At 38.6% G+C, this 25,076-nt stretch overlaps 1 protein-coding gene across 4 annotated transcripts in view; it reads left to right on the forward strand.

The window, feature by feature from the left end:
* Window positions 1-10,138, forward strand: part of UBR3 (ubiquitin protein ligase E3 component n-recognin 3) — a 102,285-nt gene extending 92,147 nt beyond the window's left edge. For all 4 annotated transcript variants that reach the window (XM_071562891.1, XM_071562892.1, XM_071562893.1 and 1 more), the window contains 6 exons: window positions 1,939-2,046; window positions 2,546-2,656; window positions 3,479-3,655; window positions 5,219-5,428; window positions 6,952-7,091; window positions 7,690-10,138. In XM_071562891.1, the coding sequence (XP_071418992.1) occupies window positions 1,939-2,046; window positions 2,546-2,656; window positions 3,479-3,655; window positions 5,219-5,428; window positions 6,952-7,091; window positions 7,690-7,807 (864 nt within the window). In that variant the 3' untranslated portion in view covers window positions 7,808-10,138. The remainder of the gene's footprint in view (window positions 1-1,938; window positions 2,047-2,545; window positions 2,657-3,478; window positions 3,656-5,218; window positions 5,429-6,951; window positions 7,092-7,689) is intronic.
* The last annotated feature ends 14,938 nt before the right edge of the window (window positions 10,139-25,076 follow it).

The following is a 25,076-nucleotide window of genomic DNA, read 5'->3' on the forward strand; positions in this document are numbered from 1 at the left end:
CTTTCCTTCTTGTGAAATTGAAACCTTCCTGGATAAACCATGGCAGCTGATCTGATGCACTCACACCTTCAGGAAAAGCAGGCAATGTTGGTGGAAAAAAAAAGCCTCTTGACTTTTCCAGCTTGTTTGTGCTATTTGTGGCTGACCATATAAATCTCTCTCATTATGTGGTCCAGAGTGCTCATGTGATGAAGAGAGAGAGAAGAAAATCTGTCATTTCCTTGGTTTTTGATAGTATTTACAAGCAAAGTGATGGTGCCTCTTTCTGTTTCAGTTCAGCTGATTGAATGCCCACCAAAGGCCCAGTCCTGTGCACTAGCACTAGAATTCATTTAATCCTTCAGTTAGTTTTCTACAGCACAGATTGATTTTCCCAGAAGGTCAGAAGAGTCCCAGTGTCAGACTGAGGGAAAGAAGTGCTGGGGCCAGGAGAGGAAATGAGTGGAGTATTACCCCTTTATAAACAGCTGGGCCATAGATGTAAAATGAAATGCACACTGCAAAGCACGATCTTTCTTTTCCACGTATAGTTGAGATCTCTCATACTGATCAATTGCAGTTCTGAGGTCTTAAGGACAAATTATCTGTCGACCTGCTACTATGAGAATTTTTTTTGCATTGAGATCACTGTACAGTACTTCATTTTGTTGGCTCCCTCTCCACCCCTTCTTTCAATATAGTATCATTTTCTTAGAAATTCAAAAACATTTACTTGAGGTTGTCGCTAGTGAATGGGGTTTTCTTCCCATTTTTCTATTTGATTGAGTGATTCTCAAGTGATCTATAATTTGGCAGTTAAAAGTCTGAGTACTAAGGACTGGCCAGTAGTAATTGCGCAGCTCCCTGTTCCTCTCTTCCAGCCCTTTAGCAGCCCTCCTCTAACTGAGCCTAGCCATAGTCCTCATTCATATCATGTGGTAAGTTGGTTTTTAGTTTAGGAATTCAGGTTTTCCTTTAAATTTTTTTTTATGCCCAAATGGCTAAAAACATATGGTTCTGGTTGGCTTTTTCTTATGTGCTACTGAGATGTTTTGATCCTGGTATGAGTACACAGATCATACCTGACTTAACTTTTGTTTATGGATTATGCCACATGAATCTATTTCAGTTTGGTATTCCAGACATTAAACATAGGCTGAAAACTTTCTTATATATTCATGTCAAATGTTCAAACAAAATGAAAAGTTGAGTTTCTCAGCAGGGCTGAGAGGTGGATATTGTTCTTTTGAAAACCAAAGTCAGTCTTATTATCATTGCAAGGAATGTTTCAGTATCATGGGAAGCACACTCTAAATGCCTGGAGAGTAAATTTCCAGGAACAATGTAGAGAAATATAGAAGAAAATATTTATGAGAATATTGCTTTCTGTTTCTTCAGTGTTTCTGTAATAGTTGCCTTTAAATGTAGTTGCTAGGGCACAAAGCTAAGTTGCTATCTATTCTTTACACTAAATATATTTTCTATCTGTATTGTTCACTCCAAACACAACTTGGCATTTTCTGATAGGCTCATTTCAACTTAAAATACATGGCAAGTGTTTTGTCATTCATTCGGGTTGGTACATTTTCAAAAACTACTTTCTTTTAAAAAAATTGCATTTGAGTTCAAATTATGTCAAAGCACTATGTATCCATGAAGTGATTCTTCCCAATATTAAAGTAAGCATTTATGTAGTCACAGAAAAAACCACAAAAGTACTTTCATGTAACAGTTCAGAACATATCTAATTCAAGTAGCACTTCACATTTCACTTGAGCTAAATGCAGTCCCTTTCTATAGAATTATTTGGTTTTAATTTTTTTTAGCAATGTGTATCTTTATAAGTCAAAATTCATGTGTTGGTGAAAAGAAAATATACTTCATTGCTGCTACTTTTACAGCAACATTTTCTCCTTTTCATGACCAGTGCTTTTTGGATTTTTTTCTCTTTATTTGCAGAATACATCCAGTGGAGAAAAATCTTGGGAAGTATTGCTGAGTCATGTGATTAGTGAGCTGTCTAAGGGGAAGATATATGAAGAAGGAGAAACTGAAGAATTAGCAGTGGTATTGGCAGATTTCTGGAGAATTTATCCAGCATGTCCCTTGGAATTTCTTTGGCCTCGTTGTTATAATGATTTTTCTCTGATACTGCTAAAGACTTAGAATACAACTCTTTATTTTCTAGATCAAAGCGTATCCCTTTGGGGCAGTTTGCCTGTACAAATCTTTCTTTTAATGGTATCAGATGTGGCCAGTGGTGTGTTGAGAAAGTTATTGACAAATACTTTGTATAATTACAGATTTTAATCATATATATGGATTTCAATCATATGCCTTTCAGAAACTTGGAAAGGTGAATATTTAAGTAGAAATCCCATTTGTCGAGTGGAAAGAAAACCTGCAGAGGTCTTCCAGATTGTTAGTGAAATGCTGGCCTTTGGAGTATGTGTCAGATGCAGTCATTTATGTCATATGCTTAAAAATACTTGGTTCATACTGGTGGTTCTTACATAGGAGATAACCTATCTGGGACAGAATTGAGTAATTGGTTCCTGCCTTGCAGGTGAATCCGGAGTCTCTGGAGCGTGACCTGCAGCAGTTCTGCCTGCCCTTCCTCAGGATCACGAGCCTTCTGCAACACCATCTCTTTGGGGTGGATTTGCCTGGTTGTCAGGTACAGAGTGAGAGGGCCACACTCAAAGGTTTCAGTTTAAAAGCTGGAGATAAAAAATGAGACACAAATGTGTCTTTTTCCTGGTATATATTTTCTAGCCTAAGAATTTTTTTTACAATCATATTTTATAGCACTGCTCTGCAGTTCTGTTTTTGCCTTCTATAAATTTGTTTTCAATGCAGTTTTCAAAAAAATAGTACTGTATTCTGAAACTTCAGCAATTTCATGCTTATTTAATTAGGTCATAGGTGCCTGTCTCCTAAAATACCAACACACTTCTTAAAACTGGTCCAGCATTTGCAGAGATGGCATAATTTCCACACAGAATGGAATTCAGTTCTGATTTTGTCTAATGCCTGATAATACTTGGAATTCATTTTCAGAGATGTTGCGTCAGCAGACAATTATGTTTAAGTTCCATGACTAATTTAAGTGTAGAGTTTTCTGCAGGTCAGCTCTCTTATTTCCTTGCCTCAACATCATCTCCTTTGTAAAACAGCTACAAGCCAGTTTGGGGTGCTAAATAGGAGGGAAATTACTGTGGAGTTGGAGTCTTTCTTGTTTTATTTGTGGGGTTTGGTTTTGGGGATGGGGGGAGATTTGAGTTGGGTTTTTTATGACCTTTTTTTGTGTTTGAAGAGTTCAGTTTGAGGTGATCTGTTAAAAATGGAACCTTTCTTGTGTCTCTGAACACGAGTGTTAGTATTTTAGTACTAGAATATCTTTACTATTTTATTGATATAGATATATTTTTAATAAACTATTAAAATATTCAGAATGTAGGTAATAATCTAAACCTCTCTGATTTCATGCCTAAAAAAGGAAGAGGAAGAATTCACAGTTCTTGCAAGCTGCCTGGGTCTGTTACCATCTTTTCAGTCAGCTCACCAGTTCACCAGTGCCTCTTGTCTCGATTGGCCAGTGCCAGCATTTGACATGATATCACAGTGGTGCTCAGAATTGACGTCCTTTGCAGAGAGACATCCAGATCAAGTGAAGGTATGTAGCAAAATTACTTCTTCCAAAATGGAAGCAGCTACTTATTGCTTGATTCATGTACTGTCATTTTGGATAAGGATCTGCAAATAGTGAGAGAAAAGTGAGAGAAATTGTAATGACAGATACTGGTTAGTGGATGTGGGTTGAATTGGTTAAAAACAGGAAGAAGAAAACCTGTTCTTTGTATGATTGCTTTATATGATTGAAAATTGAAAGTATTCTTGGATGATGCTAAGTGCCTTCTGCACCTGTAGCCAATGAAGGACTCATAATAGAAATTTTGCCTTTTAAGGAAACAGGTATCAAAACTTTTTCTTGCCAGTTAGACATTATTGATATTTTTGGGCATCTTCAGCTGCAATACTGAAAAGAAGAAAAGGACAAAAGCTTTTTAGTAGTTGACTGATAGAAGATGATACATTTTCTCTGAACGTTAAAGAAATAGTACCAAGACTTGAGCTAGTGCAACTGAAGTGATAGTTTTGAAATGGAAAAGTTTCAACATGAGTGTGTTGTTTTTATGATGAAGTTTCATCTCAACAATTCAAGTCCACCTCCCCTACATTTCTGGTGTCAGAGGCAATCCAGATGCATTCTTCACTCTGCAACATGATCTGCATCTGTGAAAATGTGAATACTCAGATTAATCTCAAAATACAGTTGCTGCCACTCTGACAGACATTTGAGATAGTTTGCAGTGAAACTGATAGCATTCTTTCCATGATTGAAAGGAATCAGGTACAAATGCAATTTCCTTTTTTTTTCTTTTTTGCAAGTTAGATTTCAAAGTCATGCATTCTTAAAAAAATTTTGGCCCTTGCAAAAAGGATCCCATCTGACTGCTGTGCCCATCAGTTATAAACCCAGTAAAAATTACTGTGTTGAGGGAAAACACATTACTGTTTAAAAATACCCACAAACAAAAAAACCCCTCAACATAAAATTGGACAGTGTTTTTTAAGAGCAAGTGAAAAGGCTTAGGCTTTCAAAGCCCTATTTAGGTAGCATCTGTCTTAACAAGAAATTACCAGTTCTGGTAAGTTCTAAGTGGCCTCAAAATTTGTGTGCAAACACAGTTTTGAAAAACAGGCAAATGTCTTCAAATAAAATTTACAGAGCCTAATTTTGTTTTTGAAAGTTTAAGTCTAAATTTTTGCTGGGAAGCAGCTGTCCTAGTCAGTGCCAGGATGATGAAGCAGCACATTGATACTGCTAAGCTAACTTGGTATAGGGGATGAGACTCTTCCTTGTAGGTCACTCTTAATCCCCTTGTTTTAGCTAGGAAGATTTTTGCATTTCAAATGTGTCACATTTAGCAAATGGGAAAAGGCTAGTGTCCATTTTCCACCTATTACAAAGGATGACGTGGGAATGCAGTTGGGGAGGGTGATCAACCAGGAGCAGGTGACTTGCAAGGTCATGTTTGACTTCTAAATTTGTGAAATGCAAAAGAAATAAGAGATTTTTAAACTGCTTTCTTCTTTTCTTTGGTATTCTATTTTCTTTGAAATAAAAATATTTAAATGAATGCATGGAACTGATATATTCTTACTTTATTTGTAGGCTTTGCTTATCCAGGAACCTAAATGGGACTTGCCACGCCTCCTTCAGTTGCCTGAGAATTATAATACCATTTTCCAGTATTATCACAGAAAGACTTGTTCTGTTTGTACCAAGGTTCCTAAAGATCCTGCTGTTTGTCTAGTTTGTGGTACTTTTGTATGCTTGAAAGGACTGTGCTGCAAACAACAGAGTTACTGTGAATGTGTACTGGTAAGAAAGAGTTAATTCAAATTCTGTAGTTGATTCTCCCACTCATTAATAGTTTTCAACTCCATTGCTCAGTTTTCTTTTCAAAATGTGTTTGTATAAACATAGAATAGTTTGGATGGGAAGGGACCTTTGAAGGTCAGCTAGTCTAACCCCCAGTGATACAGTTTAGTTCTTATTTCTGATGGATAAACCTAGACCGGATTCTGGAGAGCAGTTTACTTGCATAGCAAATTCACCTTTTAGTAGAAGTTTTACAAAGCCATTGTGTGTAATGTTGACACGTGGTTTTGATTCATAGCAAATTGAAATTTATTTACATTCTGATTGCTCATATATTATCTTAATTTCCCTGTTTGTTCCTTACTTTTTGCATACACAGAATATCACCGTGTGGTTGGGTTGAGTACTTTCTGATAGACCTGACCACCTAGTAGTGACCTACAGACTATAACCAGATGAGTGGGTTTTTTTATGGTCTTCAACTTTCAGCAGCAAAATTTTCTAGTCAGCATATATTTAAGTTCTTTCAGGAGCCTGAGTTGAACAACATTTAGTATTGCCTTTCTGGCTATGATAAAGGTTTGCTCTGACAGCTGTTCTCTTTATTTCCATAGAACAGTTGGAGGAAGACTGGAACTGAATAGCTTTTACAAAACTATGAGAGGAATTTGTTAGAGATACTCACAAATGGGACAAAATCAAACTCAAAGAAATTTCAAAGGGATCTTGGACCATTTTGAAATTGTTCCAACTCCATTTTTCTCTCTCATAATGCTGATATGGTGGGAAGAGAAGGGGTGGACAAAATTTAAAATAGAATTTACAGTTATATTTAAGGTGTCAAGCTTCATGAAAACAAAGTTTTAAAAAACAAATCTTTATAATTTTTGTTGTAGTTGATTTGATTATAGCTTCTAATTGTAATAAAACCATACAGGAAGAGTGCATTCTTTAATTGCTAAAATGAATTCATTAACATAGATCGTGTTACTCATAGAGATGAAAGACTTTGAACAAAGCAAGAATTATTAAATTTTTTTTTACTAGATTTGTAGAGACACAGACTAGATCTCTGAGCATGGATAGAGAAAGCAAATGTTTAACAATATAGACAATTGTAAAAGAGCTAATATTAAGTTTTTTTGAACACTTTCTCCTATTCTTGCCATCTATGGAAAATATTTGCTAATCCTATATAGTTTGCTATACAACAAAAAATTCAAAATATTGCCGAGAATATTTTTGCTTATTTTTATAATTCAATTTTTACATTACAACAAATAGTCTTTTTGCATAGGGAACTGGTTTGCATGCAGGTGTTATGGCAGCACAACACAGTAAATTCTAGTTTGGAGGGAGAATTTTGGGGCAGGCCATCCTTTGCCAAACTGTTTCTTAGTACGCAATGTGTACATGTTATCTGAAGCAAAACTAAGGACTATTTTTTAAATTCTTTCTGTTACAAAGTTGACAGACACAAACAGACTTTTAATTCTTGCTTTTCTACACCTGTAATATTACAGCATTCTCAAAACTGTGGAGCTGGGACAGGAATATTTCTTTTGATTAACGCATCCGTAATCATCATCATACGAGGCCATCGTTTCTGCCTTTGGGGTTCTGTTTATCTAGATGCACATGGTGAAGAAGACAGAGATCTGAGGTAATGTTCTCATTACAAGTGTGTTTCATTGTTGCCACCTCTGTGTAGATCAACTTTGTCAAGTAACATGCAATAACAGAAAATAATAGATCTCTACCTTCATTTTGTGAAAGAACGGAAAATCTCCACTTACTGCAAGTTGGACTGACTTTTTTTTCTCTTGGGTTCTGGGAGCTACTTGGCCAAAAGGTGGTATAATGCTGGTTTTTGAGTTACACACACCAGGCACCCAATAGACAGATTTCTATGTTGCCGTTCCCAGTGTCAGTCATTATGAGTGTTGCATTGGGAAACACTTCTCTCCCAGAGGTGTTGTTTGGCCTTTAATCAAACAGTGCGGTTGGACTCCAGTGTAGGAAAAGAGCATAACTTCCAAGAGACATGTGGCTGAGAAAACAAATGGTGGTTTCTGGATTCTGGTATCTACTGTGAGTAAAGGAAGTCCCAGCAGTTATCCTATTAAAAGCAAAACTGAAAGCCCCTCACCATAAAATGCATACTTACCCTCAGAGAAAAAGTGTTGATTATATAATGAAGCATTTATTTGGCATATTAACCATTTGTTTTCTTCTTATTTTTCTTTTTTTAATCTCTACAGGCGTGGTAAACCCCTCTACATATGCAAGGAAAGATACAAAGTGCTTGAGCAGCAGTGGGTGTCTCATACTTTCGATCATATCAATAAAAGATGGGGGCCACATTATAATGGCTTGTAAATCATCATCATCATCATCTGCACACCATATCACTGCTGTTACCATGACTGCATCGTGACTGACAATAGCTTTAACTGAATGGGAGTTTAGCTCTTTGACTCCGGGTGGAGTGGGGTAATGGGCATAAAAGGGAAATGGAACTTTGTCAACATGTGAAATCTTTGCAAAATGAGCTGTTGTTGCTACTAAAGAATGCTACAAAAGTTGAAATTAAATCCTCAAAATGGTGTGAGCAATCTGATTGCACTCAGTAGTCCATTTTCTTGTGTTTTTTTTAAAGCCCATTATTGTTAAGAATCACAAATTTTACTTAGAGTTATTTAGAGGCTCCAGGGATAGCTGTCAGGTTTTTATTTTTCTCTGCATGAAATTGAGTTTTTAGCAATTTTGCTGAAACAGTGTATTTGTCTATTACATCTACTAAATATGTTGGATAAAATTTCTTTGCCTTTTTTGTGTTGGCTTCAGGTTTTTGCTTGATACGCATTTGTAATTAGACAGGTCCGTAAAATGATTGTGAGACTGCATGGTAAAAATTGGTATGAAAGTTGAATTTTAAAGAGTATTTCACTTATAAGAGGTCTGTTGAAATATTTCAGGCATTACTGAAAATGTATGCATTCTCAGGAAATTCATAATTTTTTCCTCCATAGATAAGTGAAATAGCTGTAAATTAGGTATCTTACTGCTCTTAATGTAATCCAGAACACACATTCTGTCTTCACTTTTTTTTCCAGAAAATTTTTTTTCATATAAATTGAATAAATTGTTCATGATAACATACAGAAACATAACATACAGAAATTGCTGTATATAGAGAATTTGTAGGGTGCCCAACATAGCGGATCCCAGGTACAAGCATAACAACCAAAAGGCTGCCTGCCATTCCAAACCAGATGGATGTTCAGAGTGACTGGATCAGGGATGTGCAAGCTAGTCTGGAAATGAAACATAATGTTGTATCTCCACTGTCATTTCAGGAGGTTCCTCTGTATTTGTTTCAAGTAATCACTGTTCTTTCTGCTTGGTTTCCGAAAAAAGAAAAACAAATAAAGAGAAAAATCAACAGAGGTAGCCTGCATGAACAACCAATGCTTGTGCAGCCTCACTGGATGAATGCCAAAGCAGTTTATGCTTAAAGGACTAAGAAATTCATGAGAACAGGCATGACTGGGCTAAACCCCACAGTGTAAGTAGGTAGGAAAGATTATAGTTAAAATACTGGTATGTAATATATTGCTACTAATGTTTTTCACAAGTGTTGGACATTTGTTGGCTATTTCATACAGTACTACCAAGCAGTTCCTGGTAGTTTTGACTTTCATAGCTTATGTGTAAAATAAAATTTCTATGTGTAAAATAAAAACATCTTATGATAAAACCACATACACAAAGAAAACAGTTTCCCAGTGGAAGTCATTATCTAGTGAAAAGTATATAGGGGAAATAAAATTACTGTATAGCAATCAAGAACAGACCGAAGGAAAGTAAGTAAACACGAGTTTTTCTGGATACCTGCAATTCGAAAACCCTACAACAAAGGATGCTGGTTTTTATACAAACATATAAATATATATATATTTCAAAAGTATTACAGTACTTCCTGTAAGATTAGAATTACTCTGTTTCACTGACTAAATGGCTGTGTCTTTTCCAAAATATTACTTTTTTGATACTGTATTATAAGTTCTGCCTGTGATATTTTTGCATTGCTCATTATGAATATCAGGCCATTTTGTAAATGTGGTTAAAGAGCAAAAAGATTCTTTACATTGCCAGCATAACATTATTACAGGGCTCATGAACGAGTAATCTGTAGTTTGAGGCTCCAATGCTATATATACAAGAGATAATATGTCCGGAATTTGATTACTGTGTTTTATTTAAAATGGAATGTTCTCTGGTTGTGCATATGGATGTGAAGTAAAACTATTAGCCTTAACTTTAACATCTGGGTATTTCATCGTGTTTATTATAGTACTGGTGAATTAGTCACCAGTCAATTTAAAAACAACAACAAAAAATTACTTGGTTGAAAAATTGTACTTGAATATCCTTGCATGCTGCTGCTAAGCAAGAATTTTTATTTCCCCCATAACTTTTTTAATCCTACTTTATTAAGCTAACCTTGAAAAATAACAGGTCCAAACTAGAGTGGTGCGTGCGTGTATTACTCAAATATTCTGGTGTGATATCCTGTATGAATGATCATTTAAGTACAGTACATTACTGTAGAATCTAAATCAATCTTGATAACACATCAGAAGAGTATAAAACTAGGAATACAGTAATCGGCATTGTAAGATAATGTTAATAAAAGTCTACTGTCAATCTGTGTGTTTATGAAATTTTTTTTCTCTCTATCCCAGTCATCCAAAATGGCATTGAATTCCACCCAATAGCCAGGCAGTTATTTAAAAGTTAAAAGCTTGTGCATGCAAAGTACTTTGCATAGAGGGTAAACCTGTTGTGTGTTTTAATTGGTTACTTACACACAGTCATGTATTTTGTATTAGTAATTGGGATTACTATAACACTAAAATTGTGCTTAATTTCATGGCAGCTATTACAGCATTGCTGCTGCAAATTGCTAAAATGCTGAGTTGAGAAACTGTGGTTCTGGAAAAACTGTGCTTGATTTTCCTGTCAAATCTGTTTCTAGAATAATTATTTCTTCCATTTGATGAATGTACACTTTAGGTATTAAATTTTTCCTTTTCTTTTGACCTTTTGAGAAATTTGGTAAAACAGTCATCTTTTTGATCTTGACCTTTGGATAACAGCATCTTTCTTTTTTTAGTAGTGGCCTGAAATTTTCAGTGAATATTTTCATTACCCTTGCAATAGGAATCTTGCATAACTCAGAGTATTTCACAAGGAAATTACACTTTTCCTTTAAAAACAGGATATTTTCCTGCAGTATCCCACAAATGTTACTCTTTACTTCAGAGTACCATGGTATCAGTTTGTGTTGTGTGTATAGCTGTCAGAGGAGACTGAGTTTTGTTCTGATGTTCATAGATCTAATTTGCATCTAACCCAGATTCTGCAGTCCTGCTTTTTACTCTTTTCTCAGGGGTGTGGGTAGTGATGAGTGGAGCCTGTGTGAGCATTGGCATAGATAAGCATGAAATTATGCTGTTTGCAAAGTAAGAAACCCACAGGAATGAGCTGACCCCAGTGTGTGGAGGTTCACAGCTCTCGATTATCAAGCACAGGATTCGAGGGAGTGCATGTGATCAGAGGAGGCTGGCTCTGTGTGACAGTCTGTTTTTGGTTTTGTTTGAGATGGTTCTCTGCAGCCAGCGGTCCCTACTGCTGGGCTGAATGCCTCCTTTTGGTAGGGCACAGTGCCCAAAGCCCCTGCTCACGTTTTCTCAGATGGGCAGTTGTTTCCCCACAAATTTCCCTGAGAAGACTCCCAGCTACTGTGAGTTCAGCCTTGTGACCTATCCAGCCTCTTCTCCTGCTGCAAAGTCCTGTCACTGCCGTTGTCATCCTGCTCGGCTGCACGAGCTTTCAATGGCTGCAAATGGATGTCTTCTTGAAGCAGGAAAAGCATGTTCTCAGGGAAGTGAAACACTTCATGAATTCTGAGCTGTATAGATGGGCTGGGGTGTTTTACCAAATTAAAAATCCCTTTAATTGATGGATTTTCATTTTTTGTATTATTCACTGTATCATTTTTACTTTCCTACCACTAACACAATTCAGGAGATTTAATGCCATATGCTTTAATTATTGTGATTCTTTGCTACTGCGAAAGCATAATTTTGAATCTTCTTAAATAAATGACAGTTTCAAAAAGCTACCCATACTACCCTAAAACATGCCTTTTCCATGGTACAGGAAAATATGGAGGAAAACCCCCACACTTTTGAAAAGCATGTTAAATTTAACTCTGAGTTCCAGTTAAAATGTCTCAAAATGAGCTTTTCTTAAAGTGCCATTACTTGAAAAGCCATTTCCTGTAATTCTGTCATTTGATAAATTTGAGCAGGCTGGCCTGAATTTGTGAAAACTGGGAGCTGGCTCCATGGAAATGCCTCACATCACTGAATCATTTACTACCCAGTAAACAACTTATTCTTTTGTCTTTATCCCTTGTATGTACCACATGGATGCCAAACCTTTCCTTTTCCACTGGTTATGGAAACAAATGTTTTAAGAACTGGAGCTAATGACTTTTTTCCTTCTTCCATTACCTGCTGTCATGCAGCTGGAATTTTCTGGAAGAAAACTGTTTTCCTGTAAAATCAGACTCCCTCAGTCAATTTCTTACACTGCCCATAGTGTCTGTGTTAATTGAGCTGCTTGAGTTGCTTACATCACTTGTTATTTAATACATTTCCCATCATAGGCTGGCTTCTTACTACTATTTTTTTAAAGAATTTTGATGGAAATCAGTTATGCTGGGCCTATTCCTCATGGCTGGATTTTTTTCAAGTGTTAGAACAGAAAAAGAGCGAAATACCTTTCAGCAATTAGATCTGGAAAAAACCAAGTATTCTTCATGCCCAACACTTAGGAAAACTATTGTTATAATATTTACTGTCCCTACACTTTGGCCTTAAATCTGGTGACCAAATGTATATGGGTCACATTTTAATGTAGGGCGCAACCGAAGCACTTGCCAAATCAGAACATGTTCTGGGACATCACTTTTAAGTACTGTCAAATACCTACCTCAGATTGTGAGCCTTTGTCTGTTTTGAAATGTCAAGGAGTATTCTTTGCACCTGGCCACTAATACAGTTTGCTGTGAGAAGTGTTCTTTTCCTTCTGTTTCTTTGAAAAGCTGGAACTCTCTTCCATGCCTTTGTTGTCTCCATGCTGGTTTTGTCTCAGCTTGTAAGCTTCTTTAAGGCAGGCAACACCTCCTGTTTGGATCAGTAAGTAAGTGCTGCCCTATACGGTTAGATCAACTGGTGTTAGAGCAAATCCGTGTAGTAGGATCTTGCATTATCAAAGAAATTTGTATGTGCACACAAGACTCAAGTGAGATACAGCCCTCTCATGCTTCCATCTGCATGTTTTCAGACTTTGCTGCCTTAAACCTGAAATGTCCCTCCTCATGCAGATAGGTTGGCACAATCAAAATCAACAGGAAATTAAAATGGGGTTGTTTCTCATAGTCAGCCATGACTCCAGACATTATAATACCTCTTCAATACCTCTACATCGCCTTTTTGTCCTGCCAGAAGCTGCTGTCTCAAGAAACAAAGGCTTTCTGAGAGTTAAGGAGGCTTATTGCTTTTCATGAGTCTAGTGCAGTATTTGTACAACTGATACTTCCAACAGGTGATTGATGTAATACAAATCACCTTCAGATAGCTGGTTATTCAGAAATTGCTCATACTTCCACTTTCTCCCTACTTGGATTGGTTATTTTTTTAGTTACATAATAGCAAGATTTCATACATAAGATTTTCCTTACTCAAGAGAAAGAGTATTTAAAAAAAAAAAGAAAGTTGCTATTTTAGCAGCATTTGTTTCACAGACATATTCTTTGCTTTAATTCTGGGCAAAATTAGGGACTTCAAAGCAGATTATTGCGTATAATATTACTATTCTTTTCTAAAGAAACAAGAAATTCAAAACAATCTGAAGCTAAGGTGTTACAGTAACACTGCTCTTCTGTGGGAGGATATTCCAAGAATGTGGCAATACATTTTTTCCACTCAAAGCTTCAGAGCTGTTGCACCTTGTCCTCAAAAATATATGTCAAAAGACATGTTAATGTGTGTGAATACCAACAAGGTGGTTCCCTTAGCAACAATAAATAGCCCATTCAAGTGACTTACCCTTCTAGGTGTGTGGCAGCAAAGATGGATTTTGAACACTAAGGCAACTCATTAGCTGCAAGAAGAAAAGCAGCAAATAAAGAACTACATATATCCTACCCAGCATTGTTATTTATTAGAAATGTGTACAGCATAATTACGAGTAATTTGCACAAGATATTCTTAACATGAAATATCTCATTTTACACTTTCTTTCTGCAGCTTTTACTTTTCTGCAGTATAGGGGGGTAAAATGTTGTATGTGGGAAGAGGTATAGAGAAGGCACTTTGAATCTTTGGATGTTCAGCTTCCAAACTTACTATTAATGTGTTACATACTTACTCAGACCTAGCATTTGAGTGATACAGCCCACTCAGTGGTTCAGATGTCCATCCACTAAGGGTAAATGCACTGATTTAAACATAATTAACAGGCATATGGTGTGATTCTTGGGGGTGTTCCACACAGAGCTAAGAGTTGGACTCAATTATCTTTGTGGGTCCCTTCCAATTCAGAATATTCTGTGGTAATAATAATTTTAAAATAGTAAGAAGCTATGAGATGTAATGGCACTCCCAGGTATAATACTGCTGCCTCTGTGAAAACAGCTTTACAAAGCAAGAGTAAGGATTACTCTTGGGAGCATCACACTCCAGCTCTGCAGAATGAAAGGTAAGTTGATGGTATTTGGGTAACCTAATTTGTGTTATGAAAAAGCTATACATTAGATACCACTAACTGGTACACATCCTTTGCTAGACTCCATGTTGTTCTTTCTCTTGGAATTGGTATCTAGAGTATACAGTGTATAGGCCCTTCAGTGTGTATTTTTGTTGTTGGCTTTTAAGTCCTTTGAGTCACCTTTCCTCTGGAGTTCAGAGCTGGGAATGAATCCAATATAATTCCAACTCACTGTAGTTCAGCAATGCTATTTACATTTCAATGCTATCATTCCATCTCCCCCCTTCTGTTTCCAGGCATCTGCCTGAGGTCTGCAGTTTGTGCTTATGATTTGTAAGGGCTGGGCTATGGTTATGTACCTTGCACTTCAGTCTTGGATAGAATTGCTCCATTGTGGCGCTGCTTCTCTGCTCTTTCCCCTTGCAAGTGTAATTACTCTTTAATACTGTGCTACTACCTATATAGTTTTGCTGCACCTCTATGGTTCTTATCTGAGTACTGTGTAGCTGCTGGCTTCTTCTTTAAATCATCTTTGAATATATGCATAAAGTTCCAGTATTATTCTCAGTATTCTTCAGAGGCAGTGGCATCCACTCTTACATTAACATTACTGGTATTTAATTTCCTTCATTGCTGAAGAATTTTTGAATGGAAGTTTTCTCTCCTTTTCGGTCCCTTTTGCTGATTTTTGCTTCTGTCTATGCTGTAAAACTCCTCAGGTGCTTTGCCCTTGCTGTCCTCAGTATTCAGGTAATGCAGTAGTTTTGTATTCAGGATTTTTCTACTAGTGCAAGAGAAGAAAACTACATGTCTCAGCTAGAGCAACATATGTTTGTACACACAGGAATATTAAAGCTGTCTTTTCAGATGTCAGTCTAAAAACCTAACTGTAATAAGTCCTTGGCTACTAAACCCCTTGCACATAGCCTGTTTTCTTCAAGGTGGTGGCAACCCTTAAATAAGGTGCATTTGCGCTTATTTAAAAGCTAAGAAAGGAAAACCAGGGCAGCACCTCTGGAACCTGGTAGTACAAGACAACATGACACAATACACAATAACTTGGATACTTTAGAGTTCACAGTGCTGTATCTATATTTGCATACTCAAAATTGAAAACTGCCTGAAGATTTTCACAAAAGCAGTATGCATTTCAGCAGTGTCTTTAAATTCTTCAGCAACTGTTTTTCCCTTCCAGCAAACCTGTTTAGCATTATTACATTAAATTTTGATTCACGAGTGTTTATGGTGTGTGTAGCTTAATGCAATCATGCGTTCTGTTTATAATCTCCGGGCAAAGAAAAATGCACACAGGATGCACAGGTATTTAAAAAGCATGAAGTCCATCTAGCTTTTAAAGGAGTTCACTGTATTGAAGAATGTTTGTGTATATCCATTTAAATAAAGAGATTTTAAGATTATAAATCAGGATAAGACAGTGTATCTCAACTTTATAAGTACAGATAGAGTAGGTTACATAGACCCTGAGATTAGCTCAGTTGGTAAAAACTTGGTTGTAATAATGCCAAGGTCATGGGTTCAATCCCCTATGTGGGCCATTGACTTAAGAATTGGACTCGATCATCCTTGTGGGTCCCTTCCAACTCAGAATAGTCTGTGATTCTGTGATATAATGGTATATTTTATGAATAAAATGCTTCCATTTATAATTTGTTGGTTACATGTTTCACTACAAGTCAGTATTGTATGACAATTTAAACAGGAACAGGTTCCCCCAAAAATGCTACTTAATATTCAGCAACTGAATGCTTCCATGGAATACAGTTTGGATAAGCTCATCAGTTAAGTACTGTAGACTATTTACTGCCTATAAAATATTTTGTTTCCATTCAATTCTCAAGGCTGTAGCATTTGATAACGTTTCATTTAATAATAGCTTTTCACCTTTTGGCATCTAGCCGTGGCCATATAAATGTCAAATTATTTAATTTTCAGATGCCTTCTAAGAGTAGGAATGGCTTGGATTAGTGCAGCCATTATATAATAGGTCTGTCATTATTGCACATGTAATCAGAAGTACTACAACAATTAAGAGTTGTTTTTTTCTACCTGAGATTTGCAAGGAACAACAAAAAGTAATAACTACTTAAATGTGGCTTGGTTTGGTTTGACTTCAGACTAAGCAATGCAAATTGTAGTTTAGGATGGACAACTCTTGCCATTACTGCAAACAGTAACATGAACCTGCATAACATTACAAAAATGAAAGGGTTATGTGATCTGATACTTATTTCTGCTGAAATAGAAAAGTTAGAATTAAGGTAAGGGGTGTTAGGTTGGGTTTGGGTTTTGTTGGGGTTTTTTAATCTTAAATTGCAATAAATTAGCTGCCTTTTCAAATTCTGCATTATGGTATTTCTGCAATTCAGGGATTACTCTACTGGCAAGTTGTGAATTTCTATTGTGAAAATTGCTGTACCATGGAAGACGGTTCTGTGTTTGGGAATCCAGTTTGGGATATGAAGTCTATAAGCATTCCACTTGTGCAGCTCCAACACAGCATTGTTACCCATTGTGACTGTACCCTGACTGTAAACAAGGTATGTTGAACAGGCTGGCAGTGTTGGAAAAATGACTCTAGCTGGACTGCAAGGACCTAGTGAAAAGGGAATGAAAAACCATCAGCATCAGAACAAAACAAATAGGTATGGGGAGAAAAATAAAGAAGATTAAGATAAAAATGAATTTTAGGAACAGAACTCACAAAAGTCTAGGCTGCATGATCCAAAATTATTTAGCAATAGTTGAGGAAATTCCTGTGGTTCAAAACCAACATAAGAATCTGGGAGAAACCTGTGAATACCCATAGCTTCTAGATTCTGATTATCAAAGAATTCTTGAGAATACTGAGGAATACATACAGAATACTAGATGTAGATGTTATTTTTGCTTTTAGGTGCTTCTTACACAACTTGATAGAAAAAGTTGGCATTTCAGAACTTTATGCACAAGTGATAAGGATGTTTTAAAGTATAACTTCTGTAAACTGAGGGCATTTGGATCCCTGTTGGACAAGCCTGCTGACAATGATGTGTCTCTATGTTATTTTCTGTCTATATTATAATTTGTTGTTACAGTGTTTATATAATCCTATATACTGCAGGGCCATTCCCTTAAGAGTTGGACTCGATCCTTGTGGGTCCCTTCCAACTCTGAATATTCTATGATTCTGTGATTTTACAATTACAGACAAGAAAAAATAATGGCTTATGATGAAGACTTTCTTTATTCAATGTACAAAAATTCAACAAAATAATAGGGTGAAATGGAGCGCTGTGCAGCAAAGCTTCTGGAAACTGTTGTATCACCTCACATTCTAATGCTGTCATGGGGTAAATTCTCAGAAAATGCTTAGGATTTATGTTTCCTACTGACCATTTGACTCAAGGTTTGACATCAGTTATTTTCCGTTTTGATAAAGGATTATCTTGACATAATGTACTAGAATGTGGATGGTAGGAGGAAAAAGTGTCTGTAGGATTACAAAGAGTTCACTAATCAAGAAAAAAGTAAAATAAAATACCGTGCTTTGGTCATAATGAAAACAATTCACTGTTAGAAACTTGTTAACACTGGTACAGCAAAAGGTAAAGGTGATCCTGAAAGAGTTTTGTAGAGAAATGCTATTGCTCCTCAGTCTTTAAAGTTTGCATCTTAAATAATTATGAAAAGATACATGGATTTAATTTTTTTTAATTATGAAGATTACTTACAGTGTACTTGTTAAATATAGGTAAGAACTGGATGCTGTGGAACGAGTCAGCCCTCACCGAAGTGGATGAGTACAGCGGCTGCTCCCTCTGCAGCGGCCTGTGCACAGGCACAGCCACAGCTGCGGGCAGGCACAGCCTGTGGGCAGGCACAGCCACAGCCACAGGCACAGCCTGTGGGCAGGCACAGCCACAGGCACAGCCTGTCGGCAGGCACAGGCACAGCACAGAACGCCGCCATGGGCTGGGAACAGGGATCCTGCCCTTCCACTCCGAGGGACAAGGAGCCCCTGGGACGTGCTCACTTAGAAAAAACATCGGCATGTTGAGCAGTAGAACAGCCTCTCCCTTTTCTAAGATTTTTTTGGAAACAAAGTGAAGTGTCTAAGAGATTCTCCTAAAGCAACCACAACCAACGTGGGAAATGGTTATGACCGAGCTCAGCTAAAGACTAATGGTACCAAAGAGGAAGTCCAGAGCTAGAAATCCTCCTCACTCACACCCAAAGGAGGAAAAGTGCTTTATAAAATCATTTCCTTCCCCAGGACCCATTTTCCAGAGCACAGATGGGGCTGCGCTCGCAATTCATTGTTCTCCAGAACAGACCGAACGCACAGAGGCGACTGAGTCGCTCAGTCACTGCTGCTCGCTGTGCACATCCATCCCCGGTTTTATTTCTGTGAAAGCTCCCTGACCATCCGCCTTTTGTCGCGGTGTTTAACCAACCTCTCCCGGTCCCGCGCCGGGACCGCCCTGAATGGCCGAGCACCGCCCCCGCCGGCACAGCAAGGGGCCGGGGCAGGGGCCGGGGCCGTGCCGACTCCCCCGCGCTGCAGAGCCAGGCAGAACGCGGAGTCTCAGGTGTGCTCCGCTGCTGCCCCCCGCCCTGGCCCTTCGGGGGCGGGCAGGGCCTCAGTGCCGGGCAGGAGCTGCACCTCTCCGAGGGAGCCGGTGCTGGCAGCGGTTGTCACTGCCCCGGCAGCTTGTGCGAGGTGTGCTCCGGGTACCGCGGCGGGAGGGAGGGAGAGAGGCGGCCCTGCGCGGCTGGGGCTGTGCGGTACCCCCCGCAGGACTGACAGGCTGCACCTGTTCTTCCAACATCCATAGGTAAACAGTACCCAGGAGAAAAAAATTCTCCATGATTAAAAATGGCAGAAGATACTACAAGGCCAGAAGTAAGTAGGCGTGACACGGCATTCAGGCCCATCGGGACAAGGTGATGAATGACTGAAGAAAAGTCTCTGTAAGTTCCCTAAATACAGAAATAGATCTGGCTCTGGTATACAGTGCTTCTTTAAGCGACCTTCTAGTATCCAGTGAACCACAATATACATGACAAATACTGTGATAACACTTGATACATTCCTTTAAACAAATATAGTGTCCTTTCTCCCTGGTACATACAGGTATGCTCTTATTAGTGAAATGAAAAGATGCTGTTATCCATAGGCACTACTGCACACAAATTGAGACAAGGCTAACTTAAAACATCTTTCTAATTATTTCTCTGAAGTAGTGCATCTATTTTTGTGAATAAAAAGTGGGTTTTAGTTCGCACTTTTCAAAGCTAGGTTTTCTCACTTCATTCTCTCTTTCAAAAGCTGCACTCTGGAATTTCAGTTTCACTGGACTGAAACCCAAGGATCAGTGTTTTGAGATATTTTGAAATTATTGGGCGGGAAACTAAATGTTCTTGAACAGAAACTTCAGGTACTATGGTGTATAGTAGTAGTGGTCACTGTCAGCAAGTCACATGCAGTTACTTAGGTTTTTTCTAGCAAAAGCAGTGAATTGGCTGTATATTAACCTGCTGTGGAGTCGTGAAGAGTGTGTTCTGAAAATACATAGGATTCCCTGTCTAGACACCTTTCATACCCTGAAATTGAATTCCAGCTCATTCTTAATGTGCAATTTCAAACTGTAATGCAGTTAATTTTCTAACCTTATATCCTTTAATCCTCAAGTATAAATCCAGGTTGGTGTTAATTATTAACATTGTAGCACAAAAAGTAAAAATAGAAGAGTTCACCCAAGTTTTATTCAAAAAATAAAAATGTGACTTGAACCAAGCAGTGCTATTTGTCTCGGGCTAAGATTTTCCTATTATAGTCTGTCTAGAAGTCAAGGTGGATATAGATTTCTAAAAGCCATTTCACACACTTTTAAAAATGAAAAGTCAGTTTAAGTGCAAATGAGTTGTTTTAGAAACAGGGAAAATATGAACTTCTGTGCTGGTACTTGGTGCTCCGTGGTGTTCCACGGTTAGGAAACTGTAGGAACATTACCTGCAGCAGTACGTTGTGCACATAGGAGGGAGGGCCACTCTGATTCCTTCCTCGGCATTACCTGCTGCACTGTTGATGTATGTGCAGAGTAAGTGATTTATCCAGTACCATCCAAAATCCTTGATTAGAAGAAGTATTGTACCTGCATTATTGACTTTCTTACCACAGGGAAGAGAGAGTGAGCAGTGCAGTGGCTGTTTGGTTGCTTTAAGAGCTGCCAGGACCAGTTTTGTAGTGTTTTTGCCAAATGCATTCACAATAAAAAGTTCATTGGACAAAGACAATGATTCTTGCTGTGCTAATGCTTTGGAGAGGCTCACTAACAAGTGGCTGCTGAGTGCAGGCTTGTCTGGGGAAGAGACATATTTTGTGTCACAAAAACAGAAGTTACTGTCTTTACCATCCTTCTGCCACTGAGCAAGTGGAAGAGAGAGGAGTAATCCATAAAGTGCTGATTCACTGTGCACTGCTGTGAGAGTAATCAAAGAACATTCATGTGTAGGAAGGGGTCTTGAAGTCCTGAAAAAATAATTACAATGGTTTGCTTTTGTTCTGCTTAAGGATTTGGTTGTTGGTTTTTGTTATTTGTGTGTTCTTTAACCTGGCCCTACTTTTTGGTTGTCATCTGAACACAGTGAGATACGCTGTGTGTTTGTAGCTTCTATTTTCTTAGTTATTACAAACTTGCCTTCCCTAGAAGTGAATTCTAGTAATCCAAGAAAATACAAGAGAGGAGAGCCTATGGATCAGCAACAGAAAAGGAGAAGGGGAAAAATCGCCTCATATAAACCCTAAGTATAACTGGCCAGGTGAGCCCTAAACTTCTTATCAATCTACTCAACAGGTGAACTTTAGTAACATAGAGCCACAGAGCAGAAGGGGGCAAGATGCCCAACAGGCATCTTGGGCTTGATTGTTTTAGGGAAGCTGGGAGTGCTCTACAGCTGCAGGAACAATCAGCACTTCATTCAGTAGGAATTTTTTTATTGTTACTGTTAAATTCCTTTTCATGAATTTAAACTGAACTGTACTGCAGCAGAATAAGCAAGCTGCAGTGTATCTGGCCATCATCCAGGGCAGAAGTTCAGAGTGGCCATTTTTAGTAGAGACTCCTGTATTACAGATGAAAATACAGCTATATATTCCTCCAAGTGCTAACCTGAGAAATCAAGTATGAGGACTCACTTGCTGTGGTGGACTGTTTCTGTGCTGCTTGATAAAGCCATGTGGCTCCTAAAATGGGGAGGGGAGGTAGGAGGAAGGTAAGGGAGCTGCAGCAGGAGAATCTAAAGGACAGAAGAGTGCACAGTGAAGGTGATAGTTACCTGAGGAGTTACAGTGTGCAGCTGGGGAAAGCAGCCATTGCTCTGTTTGTGGACAGTGGGGCAACTGCTCTGCAGGGTAGAAGTGGGGACGGTTGAATGAAATGCACGAAATCAATCTCCTGCTAGTTCTTTCATGACTTTGCACAGCTCTTGTTTTGGGAGTTGGACACATGACATAAATAGTGAGGAAGGGGTGGTTTGTCTGAAGTGATGAGGTGTGACTGATCTGTGTGGTACTTCAGCAAAAGGAAACCCACAATGAACCTGATGCAGCATTAGCAGAGCAAGGCCTCAGGATTAACATGCCACATCAGAAATCTGGAAAATAATTTGAGAAGCTCCTATTGTTTAATTGTGCTAAATCACTGCGAGGAATTCTTCTCTCTCTGGGGAAGAGAAGTTCTCTGAATAATGTATTGTGTAAGACTCTACATGCTTTCCTTGTCCCAAAGCTGAAAAGCTGGATGGCTGTATCTAGAATGTCACTGCTCTGGGATGAATGCCTGACAATGTAAGGCTGAGCTTTTCCATCTGAGTGCTGCACAGTAGGCAAGAAGCTCTGCTGAACACTGCTGAGAATGGGCCTGTGGTAACCGCATATGGGGAGGGGAGAGGGATTATGATGTTTTTCATTCTTTGCTGCTGTTTTGTAGGGAACAAGGCATGTTAGTGGCTTCTTGCTGGCAGGACCTTTTTTTCTCCACCCCTCATCTAGTTGTTTCTTCCTCAGACATGGACTGTACCCTGCTGTATTGAGAGGGAGTACTGATACTGTATGTGGATAAAGGAGACATTTGCAGAACTGCATGTATGAAAACAGTAGACTTAAGCTGCTTTTACAGCATTTCTTATGAAATAGATAAAAATTCAGGGAAATTAATTCATCTCTTGTCATAGCATGATGTGAATTAATAAAAGGAGTCACTTTTAGTAGTAAAACATGTATGAGTTACAAATGTCTCAGAATAAGAGAAGAGTTAAAGCTAGCCCACAGCATTTTCAACTCTCTCCTCTGCCTTTGTAGCCACTATTTTCTTGGTCAGAATATCAAGAGGAAGTGTAAGGGTGTGGAAAATGGATCTCAGTTTCCCTGCTTGTCCCTGATGGCATTATGATTGATGAGAACTAAAGTTGCTGGAGTCACTTTTCCTTCTTCTTGTGCTGATGGTAGCATATGGACTGTGGAGAGAGGTGCCTTCAGTGTGCTGGTGGGTGTGTCCAGTCCACTTGAAATCATGGCATAGTTACTGCTGTCATTCTGTTCAGACAGCTGTTTGTCTGACATTCTGCATGGACACTATATTTTTTGGTTTTGCATGAACCTGTCTCACTTTACACACTTTCCATGATTCACAAGAAAATTGCATCTCCTTCAGCCTTACGCCACTACTGCAGCAGAAACAATAGGGAAACATTTACCCCTCCAATTCACCGAGCAATGCTCCCACTAACCCCTGGAGATTGCCATGGTAAACTGCCTGAAACACGTGAAAGAGATACAATATCCAGAGCAGTCAGTGTTTATGGCTGAATGCTTCAACAATGTATTAAGTGGGCATTTTGGTGGAAAAAAAAAAAAAAGATCTGCTTGTATTTAATCTGAACCAAATTATCCTTCACACACTGTGTGCAGTGACTGAAAATTGTGTATCAAATAGCAAGGTCAACTCTGTAAAGCAGGTAACACCTCTGTTGATAAATATACACTTCGTGCCTTGTAGTTACCTGGAACTAATATTAATCCTTGTATTTCAGGAACTAATTGTTAATCCTCCATTGTGGCTAAATGTGAGAATAGCCACAACTGGGATTCAAACCTGGAGGGAGTTGAGATTAAGATTTAAGAAAGAAAGGTGAATCCACGTGGGGGGAGTTACCTAAGTGGAGTAAAAAAGTTAAGTCTCTCAGTCCCAGTTTCACAGAAGCACCCTGCAGACAAAGAGTTTCTAATATGTACTTTTCTTGAGTGATGCTCCCCTCCAGGCTCCATATGCCGGTCCTACTTTCCCGATCCTGTCAGATCTCGGAAGCTAAGCAGGATCAGCCCCGGATTAGTACTTGAATGGGAGACCTCCTGGGAAATGCCGGGTGCTGTAGGTTCTAGTCCTGAGGACTTCACTGGCACCGTCCAAGCTCGCTTGGCCGTGGCAGATGAACCTCAGGACTTAAACGGTGGGGCCAGTTCTGCCCACGCTGAGCCTCACCTAAAATCCACTGCGCAGGCTGGAAGGGCACACCCATGTGGGGACAGCCCTTCCCAAATCTTCGTTCACGAAGCCGAGCCACACATACTTTCTCATTGTTGTGAATGTCAGTTGAGATGTCCAACTTCGATGTGGATGTTCATATTTGAATACTAAAGATGAGTCCTGTGTCTCCCACCCCTAGAATTAGGAACCTAGCATCTAGATGGAGCACTATGAAGTGCCTGAACAGATAATGTAATGCTTTCCTAATTGTTAGTGTCTGCTGCATGGCATTGCAAGTCATAATAACAATTCTGCAGAACAGAACACAGAGGAACTAGAAAATTCTCTCTTGAGAGGTGAAGGTGATGTCAATTTGTCCTCTCATTCTGGCAAGGTTTCTTACATTGGTTGGTACTTCCTAATTGCTATCTGCAATATCGAAACACACAAAAGTAGATCCAGCCTTTGCCCAGATATCCATAGATTTCATTCCTGCTGTGCTGTGCCATATTCAAAGGTAATTGGATGACCCAGTTTTAAACCCAAAATACAGTATGAACTTAGAGACTGTATCAGTGCAGTTTTAAGTTGCTTGCAGAGCACATCTACAGTGTGGGGTACAAAAAGCTGGAGGCCAAAACAGAGTGTTGGAAGTGCATAAGCAGTTAGTGACTGAAAAGAGAACTGACCAATGGAGTAGGAATGTGTACAAGAACCACATGATAAAAGCCAGATATTTCTGTTTTAGTCAAATTCTACATTGTGACAGACTGGTATGAAGGCAGTTTAAGGGACTGTGTTCATTGTTTCTCTGCATTGCAATAAAGCATCATCCTTCTTTCCATATGCCATTTAGTGTTCAAAATAGATTGATTCAGCTAAGTTCCCTTTGCAAACTAAATCAGACTGCAAGCTTTGAATTTCTGTTTCATTCATCATGTGCTTTTGAGGCCTTCTCATGTTCTTGTTAATAATTCAACCTTTACCTATTCTAGGTTTATTGCTCAGAGAGACAGTATCTTTTGCTGGGCATATGGCTAACAAGAGCTATGTCAGGTAAGGAATGAAACCCTTAATTTTTCACCTTTTGCTGTTAGTCAGCCTTGGAATAGGACTATAATCCAGTCAGTTGGATTTGTATATGTCAACAGCTGTTAGCTTGGGTAGCCTGTTACTTTGAAATAGCTGGAGAAATGCCAAAGATCTCAAGTGTCGTGAAGACTGTCAAGCTTTTGCTCTTTCTGTTTGTTGTTGCAGTAGCTGAGAACACAGCAAAT

Source organism: Pithys albifrons, chromosome 8 (assembly GCF_047495875.1).
Source record: "Pithys albifrons albifrons isolate INPA30051 chromosome 8, PitAlb_v1, whole genome shotgun sequence".
NCBI classification, from domain to species: Eukaryota; Metazoa; Chordata; class Aves; order Passeriformes; family Thamnophilidae; genus Pithys; species Pithys albifrons.